Source organism: Pongo pygmaeus, chromosome 14 (genome assembly GCF_028885625.2).
Source record: "Pongo pygmaeus isolate AG05252 chromosome 14, NHGRI_mPonPyg2-v2.0_pri, whole genome shotgun sequence".
NCBI lineage: Eukaryota > Metazoa > Chordata > Mammalia > Primates > Hominidae > Pongo > Pongo pygmaeus.
Genome location: NC_072387.2, coordinates 39,826,083 through 39,838,242, shown reverse-complemented (window position 1 = coordinate 39,838,242; position 12,160 = coordinate 39,826,083). Strand labels below are relative to the sequence as shown.

The 12,160-nt window shown below is 38.5% G+C and overlaps 1 protein-coding gene across 4 annotated transcripts in view; it reads right to left on the bottom strand.

Moving 5' to 3' along the window:
* Positions 1–770: 770 nt before the first annotated feature.
* B3GLCT (beta 3-glucosyltransferase) overlaps positions 771–12,160 on the bottom strand; it is a 140,407-nt gene continuing 129,017 nt past the window's right edge. The window contains exons 14-16 of one of the 4 annotated variants that reach the window (XM_063650743.1): positions 8,399–8,543; positions 3,012–3,074; positions 771–2,819 (exon numbers count right to left, since the gene is read on the bottom strand). In XM_063650743.1, coding sequence (XP_063506813.1) covers positions 2,652–2,819; positions 3,012–3,074; positions 8,399–8,543 — 376 coding nt within the window. In that variant the 3' untranslated portion in view covers positions 771–2,651. The remainder of the gene's footprint in view (positions 2,820–3,011; positions 3,075–8,398; positions 8,544–12,160) is intronic. The other 3 variants (XM_054446047.2, XM_054446050.2, XM_054446051.2) reach the window with 3 other exon arrangements.

Here is a 12,160-nt window from a genome sequence, read left to right as displayed (position 1 = left end):
TTTGTAAGAAAGTGTTCAACTTTTAATTACATAATAAAGTCTTTATTTAGTCTATAGAAATTACATCTCTGATTATGAATGGAAGACAACAGAAACATTCTTGAAGATGTCAATTATATTAATTTTTGAGGAAACATACGAGGTCTTCAATAAACCCAGAAATGCAGAAAGCACTGATATTTACATACCCATACATAGCATCATTTGTAATTTAGCATGCTATTATTGTTTTCTGCTCCTAGGCATTCTAGAAAGGTTATTTTCATGTCTGGATTTCTGATTTAGTTGCAAGACGTAAAAATCCTACATAGTCAGACAACCTGCTTTGGCTATATCATCAGAAATGCTTAAAAGCAAAAATGACATTCCAGTTATTCCACACAAAAATCCCTGATGTTAACATCCCTAGCCTAAAAATAGCCATTTGGAAGGAAAGCCCTATTTCAAAGCAAAGGAAATGTGAGTAAGACAATATCTGGTCCTGGAAATGTCAGACTCAAAATTGAGTTCTTTAGATGGGAATCGATTCTAAAATAACATCTCTGATTTGTTATATAATAAAACACAATGGCTTTATAAACTTTATATAAACATTGTCAATTTCTGATGGTTTTCTCTTAAAAGGGTAGCTCTGAAGTAATTATTCTCTGTTTAAACTGTATTTACCGACCTGCTGACTTTTTTCTCTGATTTCATTCATTCCTTTTCCCCATTTCCCCTCCCCATTCCCAGTCTAGACTAATGAACACAATATTTGAGAAATCAAAAACTTAGGCAAAGATCTTTTATTTGTGGTTAGGCTTACACCATTCCAAAAAGTAAATATAATTAACAAAACACTTAAAAGTACCAGAGGAGGTGCCCCGGTATCAGTAGAAGGCACTGATCAGACCACAGAAGAAAGCTTGACAAGGATCTTCACATACGGATGCCAGCTTCAATCCTGTCAAATGAACATGTTGTTCTCTCAGTGGTAACAGTTAGTAGGCTGGAGCAGAACTGGAGACTCTTTTCCACAGGTGTAGGCAGCCAGGGCTCTCCAGGAGTACTATTACAGATGACATGAAGGTGACATGAAGGTAGCAATGACAACAATCCCAGTTACAATGACTGAACAAAGCTAAGGCCATCAGTAGAGGCTTGACACGATCTAGAAATCCTTCTGGAGCCTCTCATCAGCTGATCATCCCTGATACATCCCTTGGATGGCCACAGAATCCATTTTCACAAAACTGAATCCAATGCATTGTGTTATCACTGCAACACACGAGTTCTGGTAGTTGCTAGTTTGGAAAAATGGTAAATACTAATACTATTGCATCATTTTGGAAATGAGTCAAATCTATGCTACAAGAAAAACATTAACACACACAGGTACTTTTGGTGGTATGGCTTTAAATTCTGTGCTTGGCTATAAAAAGCATTATAAGCAAAGTTAATGAGCAACAGTTTTTATTAAAAAGAAAAAAAAGAAGTAATTTACTATACCAAAATTAGTTTAAGACATATTAAATCAAATTTTATGCAAATACCTTTACAAAAACTGAATTATATAATTAAATAGAGTGCTTTTTATACATTAATACTGAATATGTTACGTTACTATATATTAAAGATATAATTTGAAAACTAGAGCTGTTTCAAAATACTGTGTTCAAATGTCATTCTTTGGGAACCCAGAGAAATTGCCTGATCACCATGCTGTCCTTCCACAAGGGGTTTCTCTTCTGAGTCAGGACAGAGTCATTAAGTAACATTAAAAAAAAACAAAACAAAAACAAGAGTAAAACATAAGGTCCAAATTTAATTCACTTCCTGAGACTCACATAGAGCTTGCTGACTTGAACAAAACACATCAACATTGTTTTAAAATATTGAGGACACTATTTTCTGGCAGCATCTACTACTTTCATGTTACAAGTAGGCCATAAAGATAGGCCTTCAGGGAGAAATAAAACACAGATGAACTTCCAAAGCAATACGAAGCTCTAGCAGAAGACCTCATTCTCTTTTTATGAGGCACAAACAGCAAAAGAATAGACAAAACATAACCACCATGATTACAGACTTCAGGGGATTTCATATCTAGAGTTTCATGATGTTTTATGTACAGTATTATTCCTTAATACAGTATTATTCCTACTGAGTTCCCAGGAAATAATTTTCATCATCAATAATATGGTTTAAAAGTTCATATCATTCACAATATCCATGTCAAAAGACTTTCACTCTTCTTTTTATATATACAAATAGAACTATAGACCGTCACATCTCTCCAGGCTCATGCCCAACTGAAACTTCCATTATAATGAAGAGACAGAACAAGAAAGGGACTTCTGGTACCATTTATTTCTCTGTGACAATAAAAAAAAACTGCTGTGTCACAGCTTGGAGAATACACAGTCATCACTAAGTGTTAAAACAACTGCATAAGTCAAAAGCAAGTGTTTTTTCCCAGAAAAAAAAAATGTTTCTCCTATGACCCCTTTTCTTCCTCTGTCCAAAAATACCATACATAAAATCTCCCCCTAAAGTCAGGAAGCATCCAATGCCATGTGGCAGACACAAGTGTTGTGAGCACAGCACAGTGGGATGAGGCCACAGTCTCCAGTTCATTCCCTGTGCAGGCTATGCTCACAGGTCACCCTGATTTATAACTCCTCTCGAAAACCTTTCTGTGTCTCCTGCCTGGCTTTGTCTTCGTCACTGGGTGCCAACCATGTGAAATACACCTTCACTGGATCGATGTTCCAGTGTTTGTGGAACGATATGGGAACTTGATGAGAAAGGTAGTCCTTAGGGTAATCCACCGGCCGAGCCTGCAGGAATAATAGTTAGGTTTCCTTGTTGATTGAATATAATTTTGCTGCAGAAGAGCATTTGAATTTATAAAGTGGACTGCTTTACTTCACTACCTAATATTGGCTATAGGAATCTAAAAGCAAAAAGGAAACTATTTTCTGATATCTTTCTTCTAACTCCAGGTGCTTTGCTTTTGTGTCTCCAATTACCTTAATATCCCAAATGCACTGCTTTTTGCTTCTATGTTCCATAGTCTTGCCTCTGGGAGATTCCTAAACGATAGTAATACATACAAAAAGCTTTCTTTGGTAAGCCATTTAAGTTACTATTATCACTTCTGCACAAAGACAGAAAAACTGTTATGTTCCAGGTACTTCTAAGGAAACTCTGGCCACAAGTGGGTTGTGGGGGGCCAGGGCAAGGATTTCTCAGATTTCCCTTGGCCTCGCTACTGCTCTAATGTGTAATTAGGTGATGTCATTCGAAGAAACAAGGAGCTCACTGGGAAGAAGGATAACGTAACTCATGCTCTCTTCCTGACCAAATATCTAGTCTAGTTCCAGAGGTGTAAATGAGAATTGCAAGTAACCCAAAATAGTCTGTGAAAGGACCTAAAAAGTTTTTATATTATCTACATTGCAAAATTTTTTAGAAGTTAGAAAATAAAACTTAAGCAGAACTAGATACAGGTTAGAATAAGATTGAAGAAGTAGCCTATAGGGTTAGGAGGAAACTGAAATCAGATACTATTTTGTTTTCTCTAAGCAAAGTATCCAGTTTCTCTCAGGAATCATTTTTTTTTTTTTTTTTTTTTTGAGATGGAGTTTCACTCTGCTGCCCAGGCTGGAGTGCAGTGGGGCAATCTCAGCTTACTGCAACCTCTGCCTCCCGAGTTCAAGCGATTCTCCTGCCTCAGCCTCCCAAGTAGCTGGGATTACAGGCATGCACTACCATGCCTGGCTAATTTTTGTATTTAGTAGAGACGGGGTTTCACCATGTTAGCCAGCCTGGTCTCGAACTCCTGACCTCAGGTGATCCACCTGCCTTGGCCTCCCAAAGTGCTGAGATTGCAGGCGTGCGCCATTTTGCCCAGCCAGTAATCATCTTAAATTTGTTTATTAATTTATATGGGCCATCTGTTTTATAAAGTAACTCATTAGGTCATCAATACTAAAATTGTCTTGACTACTAAAACTAGATGTGATGCATTTTAAAAACAAGTCTTTTGTAGGCTACTTTTTTATTACAGTCTGCCTAAATCTTTGATATGAATACTTAAACTCCCTTAAATGGTTTACAGAATATCTTTGTTAAATTTTACCTTATTGAATCCTAGAAACAACCTTATGAAATGGACAGAATATTTCACTTCCAATTTACCGCTGAGAAAACCAGAGCTCCCAGAAGTAACATGACTAGCAAACACTGGAATAGAGACCAGAGAGAGGTGCTCAGCCCAGGGCCAGTGCTCTGCCAGGACACTGGCTGCCTCTGCTCAAGCCATCTCACTGCCGGTTGGGCACACTCAGCAGCACCTGGCCTAACCTAGCTTCACCAGTACAAATATACTGCTCAGATGAGTGTTCCAACAATAATATCTGTGAAGAAAAGTTCAAAATAATCTAAGGGAAGAACTTTCACAATTGCTATTTTTAAGAAATTGTAACTGCTCAGGGAGTTAAAAATCTAAAAGGAATTTTAAAAGGAAAAAACAGTGAGACAGACAAAAAATACACACTGGAATACAGTCTAACAGAGTTGGGAAAGTTTTGAATATTAGTTGAAGGAATTCATTTATTATACAACGTTTCTTTGCAAGGCCCTCTGAGAGTTTACTGGCAAGGAAGAAAACCAAGGAGAAACATCCTCTCAATTCCGTTAGAAGATAATTCCACAATGATCCCAGAAGAAAGACATACAGCAGTTCCCCCTTATCCATGGTTTCACTTTCTGAAGTGTCAGTGTCCCACAGTCAATTTTAGTCTGAAAATATTAAATGGAAAATTCCAGAAATACACAATTCCTAAGTTTTAAGTTGCGGGCCCTGCTGAGTATCAGGATGAAATCTGGGGTGTCCCACTCCATCCCGCACTGGGCATGAATCCTCCCTTTGTCCAGCATCTTCATGCTGTTTACACTCCCTGCCCCTGAGTCGCTAGAAGCCGCCTCATTATCCAGTCAACTGCAGCAGTATCACAGTGCTTGTGTTCAAGGAACCCTTATTTTACTTAAGACTAGCCTAAAGCAAGAGTAGTGATGCTGGCATATGGTTATAATTGCTCTATTATTAGTTATTGTTGTAATCTCTTACTCTGCCTACTTTCTAAAGTAAACTTGATCATAGGTATGTAAAGTATAAGAAAAAACATAGTATATGTAGGGTTCAGTATATCCAAGGTTTCAAACATCCACTGGGGGGGTCTTGGAATGTATCCCCTGTGGTTAAGGAAGGACTACTGTAAAAGCAATGGAAACAAATCCTTGCTGGTTTTTCACCTTTAAAAATGAACTGTTGAAGATAGAAATGCATCTAACAGGAAAAAAAAACACCATAACATTTTTCCCTCTATTAATGCAGATTCTAGAAGTGATTTACTGCATCTCAGGGAGGCTATACATGCATTAAAAGAGCTGGCTTATTAAACATTAAAATTTACAGGTCATTTTTGACAAATGAGATAATGAAAAAGCATTAGACAAAACCAGAAAAGTGAAATACACCCAAAATGGTATCTTTAATACCAAGAAGTCTATGCAGCCTCTAATAATCATATCTCTGTGTCCAAAATGTCAAGAGGAAATCCCAAACAGGCAGGACGAGGGGTGGGGAAGAACTTGAGGAACAGACACAGAGTATGGTAGGCATCTGCATGCAAGAAGAGAGAGGGGCTGAAACTGCCTAAAGACCTACAGCCGGGTGTGGTGGCTCAGGCCTGTAATCCCAGCACTTTGGGAGGCCGAGGCAGGTGGATCACAAGGTCAGGAGATTGAGACCATCCTGGCTAACACGTGAAACACCGTCTCTACTAAAAATACAAAAAATTAGCCGGGCGGGTGGCACACACCTGTAGTCCCAGCTACTCGGGAGGCTGAGGCAGGAGAATCGCTTGAACCCAGGAAGCAGAGGTTGCAGTGAGCCGAGATCATGCCACTGCATTCCAGCCTGGGTGACAGAGCAAGACTTCATCTCAAAAAAAAAAAAAAAAAAAAAAAAAAAAGGAAAGACCTCCTATATTGGGCAAAATTAGAATCTTTCATCTGTAAATACTGGAGCACACTAAACAGGGCAGCAAATGGAGATTAAAATCACATTTCCTTAGACAAGTGCCTTTCTATAACTGTATTGAAAAATGATTTCCATCCCATACAGTTTACCCACCATAATGGTGGTCTAAAACTTTTTGGGAAATTTCCAGAGTTGAGCAACCACCAACCATTGCACACTGCCATGTCCATTAGTGGCACATAATTTTGGAAGAACAGAAAACCATATGCTCTAGGTGCTGTGCTTTCAACAAAGGGAAATACTAGATTTTCCCTGCAGTCCCCTTCTAAATCTGCGAATTCACAATAACTTTCTCTAAAAACAGAAGAAATGTGACGGCCCAGGCAATTTTGCATATGAGACTGCTTCCACATGCCCACTCTGTCTCTAGCTCATCAGGATTCTTAAATTTTATCTCTTTGCCTCATATTTCCTTGTGAAGATGAACAAACACAGTTTGGATCAGTGTTTAAACACTATAAATGGAAAGCACTATCCCAATTGTTACCAAACTCTCTAAAAGAGGCTTAAGAATTGGAAGATACAGCATTATCTGTTGGGGAGGATAGGTTTTAAACATATTTTATGATTTTGGAAAAGTTTAAAATGTATGTGAATTAGAGAAATCAAGGGTTCTAAAGTGGGGGAAACAATAACCTTATTTAAGAAAAATTATCTTCAAAGTTCTTTTGCCTATAGATGATTTTCCTTCTTTCTTTTCTCCTTATCATTTTATTAGCTAATTTATTCTTCCCTAAATGAAAAGGGCTGCTACAAAAATCTAAGACCTGTCACACTAACCTTGATAAATTATTTCCCTTATACACTAACAGTTTTAATTACCCCTTTTATTGCGTGACTGAAACACCATGAGATAGAGCAAGAGAGGGAACCGCAGAGAATAACGCTTTCTTTCCTAAGTCATCCTAACACAACACACAGGCTTAAAGTGGGTAAGACCTCTCAAAGTCCTAAAGGACAAGTAAGTATCTTCTAACTGACACCAGGAAGGAGGTTTCTCATACATTTCCTTATATTAAAGGTCTATTTTTATCCTCTCTTATTGTCTCAAGGATACAGAAATGGATTCTGCCTTTCCTGATGATGCAAACACTTTCTTAGTCTTATTCGAGTTGTTTTCTATAGTATACTATTTCTGTCATGCTAAGTTTTCTATATTGCTATGATAATGTTTGCTACTAGTTACTAAATAAATAAAGCATGGGCCAGGTGAAGTGGCTCACATCTGTAATCCTGGCACTTTGGGAAGTCGAGGTGGGAGGATCGCTTGAGTCCAGGAGTTTGAGACCAGCCTGGGCAACATAGTAAGACCCCCATCTCTATAAAAAACTTTAAAAATTAGCCAGGCATGGCGGTGTGCACCTGTAGTCCCAGATACTTGGGAGACTAAGGCAAGAGGATCATTTGAGCCCATGAGATCAAGTCTGCAGTGAGCCACGTTGCAGTGAGCAAGACCCTATCTCAAAATAAATAAATAAATAAAAATAAATAAATAAGGCATAAAAACAGTATTTTCAATGTAAGAGAAGGCATCTAAAATACATATGCATACACACTTCAAGTTTCAAAACCTTTAAATTTATTGAAGGAGGATATTAGATGGGTATGGATCTATGGTTATTTTTAGTTTATGAACAACTGCTATTATTCTTAGAAGAAAATTCACTGACTTGGTTCTTAAAAGATACTAAACATAATGCAGGAGGATTTCCTTCTCCAACCCCCAAACTGTAATATGGGGAGGCTATAAGCACTACCCGTCCCTGGTAAACATAAGCTCATCTCTTCTTTTCCATAACCCCCAGAATATATGCTTATTGAGATACCCAATTGCAATTTAATAGATTTTAGCCATTCATTTTAATGGCAAGTGAAGGAGAAAAAGCTCAGTGAAAAGACAGATAGTGTAAAAACTGAGGATGGTGTAGAATTACATAGACTCGGTGGCCAGTAGGACAATATTAGGTCAGTCCTATATATTTCTAGGCAGCACCCAATAATTTCTAAATGCCACCAAATCTTTTTAACTAAAAAGATAAACCCAAAAACAGCTTTTCCCTGGTCCTACATGGCGAGGATCCTGGTCAAACGCCACTTGGTTTTCGAGACGTTTTTGCCTCCCATCTTCATGACGTACATGAGAGTGTGTACATCACACAGGGTAACAGTCCTGGTTAAGGACATTCCCCTGGAGCCTGTCAACACAGTTCTTAGTCTGTTTCCTGAATATGTGAAGAGAAAGAAGTCAAATCCTTGAGAAGAACCTGTCCCCCACCTGCCATGAGGGAAGAATAAAAAGCATTTCCTCACCTGATGGAAGAGAGGGCTGTGTGTCACAGAGATTCCCAAGCCACTAAAGCACATTCCCAGGACCATATCATCGGGAGCATCATTGCTGTAGCACCGACATTTACTGGCGAGAAGTCTCCTGACAGCTTCTCTGCTGAAGACCATTCTAGTGGGAGCCAGAGCAGAGAAAGGGGTTAGAGAAGCTCCACAGACACCGCTGCTGCACAAATGGGCCCCGGGAAACAGGACTCTGCTCCTCCAGAGTGAGAGGCTAATAGTAGCTTTCTCTAGTTACTGAGCTCGAGGTAAAACCCTACCTGTTCTCTTTTAGTCTTCTGGCCCTTTCCAACACTTTTGTACCAAGTTCCCAAAATAATTTCTCTTCGTTTTAAAATACAGATTGGTTTCTTGTTTTCATTCTGATCCTAAGGTAGAAATGAATCTTTTCATATCATAAAAAGCTCAATAACTGAAAGGGCTGAAGGAAACAATATGGTTCATAAGTTCAATCTTGATCATCAAAGACTTTCTTTAAGGCAAAACTATTTAAAATTCATCCATATAGTCCCACTGCCACATATAGGGCCTTGCCCACAGCACTCAATAGAAGTTTGATGCATCAAACAAGTGAGAACAAAGTCGCCTTTACAAAGACCTTCTTCCTGGCGGAGGAAACATTCTATTAATGAGTCTAGGAGGAAGGAAAAAAGGACAAAGAGCTTGAATCCCTGAATCAAAAACACTGATTCCACATGCTGGGCTCAATTCAGCACAGTTTTACCTAATGCTAGTGGCCAACCCCCTCCTCCGTCCCCTGCAACAGTGCAGAACTCCCTCCCTGCCCTTGACTAGACAAGAGAATTTCTTTACTTAAGATGTTGTAACAAAATAGGAAGGTATAAAAAGAAACAAAGTTCCTGTCAACTACAGAGAAAGGAAAACTACAAGTCTGAAAACCCACCATAAATTGCCTTTCTCTTAGAAAGCCTGCTGTCCACAGTGAAACCTCCCTGGCCACATTTTTTGTGGCTGAGTGGAACTCCTACACCCAATTGGCCACGTTGGGCTCAAGCTACTGACTCCGGGAAAAGAGCACACATGAGAAGATGTGTTGACAGTAAATAGTAGAAATGCTTTTTTTCTTTTGTCAGCATCTAGTAGAATGAGAAAAAATGAGAAAGACTTTCATTTTTTTGATCCGCTCTCTGAAAAACTAACTTTATAGGAAGATGAAACATGAGCATGAAATTTTAATTTGTAATTATTTTATACTTTTGCCTACTCACAGTCTTACATTAATTATTTGCATAAACTAAGTGAATATGAGCCATTAATAACACTTGTTTATTAGCATGCTGATGAGTTCTTTCCAAATAAGGTTGCTCCCCAAAATGGAAAACAGTCATATCATGGTGGGAAAGAACACTTGTCTGCTCTGGCCACCAACTATTAAATATTAAAAAGATGTTGAAAGGCTACAGGATTATTTTATTTCCTTCAATATACAATATACAAATGTTAAAAATAAGAAAAACTGAAATGGGAGTCTGGGACTTGCCCAAGAACACAGTGCAGATCAAAAAGATGTAGGAAGGGAACATGCATGAGAAACATGCCTGCCCCTCCTGGCCTTCAGCCAATAAACAGGTCATGGCAGTCTCTCTGGGTAACACTGCCTGCAGCCTCTTCCGAGGACATTGCCCGGCGTCTTATTCTGGTGCAGTCATTTGCTCCCAAGGCTGCCAAAAAGGCTGATGACAGATAGCCTAAGCACAGCTTCCTACCTAAATGCACATATGTAAATAAGTATTTTCAAAAAGAAATGGTCAAAACATCACACGTTCTCACCTATAAGTAGGAGCTAAGTTATGAGGATGCAAAGGCATAAGAATGATACAATGAACTTTGGGAACTTGGAAGAGGGGTGGGGATGAGGGATAAAAGACTACACACTGGATACAGCATACACTACTTGGGTGACAGACAGGTGCACCAAAATATCAGAAATCACCACTAAAGAACTCATTCTTATAACCAAACACCCCCTGCCCCTCAAAAACCTATTGAAATAATAAAAAAAAAAAAAGGTCATTCAATTTATTTTCTCCAAGTACCAAAACTTTCATGGAGTAAGCAACAAAGTGAAAAACAGACACTTGGATTCAACTAGTACAAAGGTCTCATGCTCCAAACAACGCAAAATACCTACACAGAAACCACAGGAACCTACACGTCTGACTCAGCTCTGTCAAAACATCCTTACCTAAGACAGATGGTTTAAGGTAGTGGTTTCCAAAAACTTACTTGACTGTGACCCGCCATCAGAAAACAAGAAATTAATTTCACATCACAACCATTTATATGTTTTGTGTGTGAGTGTGCATGGGTATGTATAAAGCTGAAACAAAAATGTCACAAACAATACTTACCCTTATGACATGGAATGTACTCTGATATTTGCCATTTTATTCTATTCCACTCAATAGTTCATTAATTTAAAACGCTAGTTATGGTCCATGAATTGGTTTTACAAGCCACTGATTCTGACTTGCTGTTAAAAGCCATATTAGTTCTCAAGCTAGAGCATCAGAAAATTCTATTGTAATACTAGAGAAACTATTCAACATTATGTCTTACAGCTTTTATCAAAGGTTGATGTAAGAGACAATCTCATGAAGAATGTTCCTGCATCTTTGTAAAAGCACTACTAAAAACAGAACATCACACTGGTCAATGTTAGTTATATAAAGATCAGTGCCTTGTGTTCATGGATTTGTTTATTCATTTATTCACCGTACCTTGAAAAACATGAGTCCCTATGCTAAGAAGCGAGGAAATAACGAGAAACGAAATACACAGGTGTTGCCTTCAAATAATGCATAATTTAACTGGAAAATAGAAAAGTAAATAGGCAACTAAATGATAATGGTTAGCATAATATGCTATGAAAGTACATTAGAAATGCATTAAACCCAGATTTGAGAGGCTAGATTGGGCTAAAGGCATTCAAGAGTAAATAGTGATAACTATGGTGAGTCCAAAAGAACAAGGAGGAACTAGACAGGCAGAAAGTTGGGGAAACAATGGTATGCAGAGGCCAGCGAATGTCGTATCTTGGGAGGAGAGGAAAAAAATAGTGCTTCAGAGAAACTGAAACAAGTTCAGCAAGAGTTCTTTAAGATAAGGGTGTAGATGGATAACGCTAGAAAGGTAAAACAGCATCTGCCAAGATCATGAGAGGTCTTAAAAGCCTTGGAGTGCAGACTTGATCCTAAAGGCAATGGGAGAAGTTCTAATGCCAGTTAGGATATCAGAGGATGCAAAAGACTTTCATGCCATGGTAACACTCAAATAAAAATATTCAAATAACAGAAAAATCATACGTAATTACAAAATTGAAGAGAGGTGAATGCCACGAAGTCTAGATGAATGAATTTCTAGAGAGAAAAATCCTTGCTAGGGGAGTAGCAAGACAGCCATGGCAGCTTTCAGCAGCAAACTGGGCCTGGTAAGTGGGTAGAAGACAAAACTCTTCTTGGGCCTTCGGGCCTAAAGCAGTGGCCTCAGCAACACCCAGGGAGGCTGTTAATCAGGCAAACTAGAGATGATTAAAATTGAGGACTCATCCCAGATCAACCTGACTCTTGTTAAAATCTGAATGATCATCTCTTTGTCTTAGATGTCAAAAGTAGAAACAGGTACTTTGACTGAGATGTCAAAGTACCTGTTTAACATCTATGTCTTTGACTTAGATGTCAAACAGTAGAAACTCTTGGAGAAAAG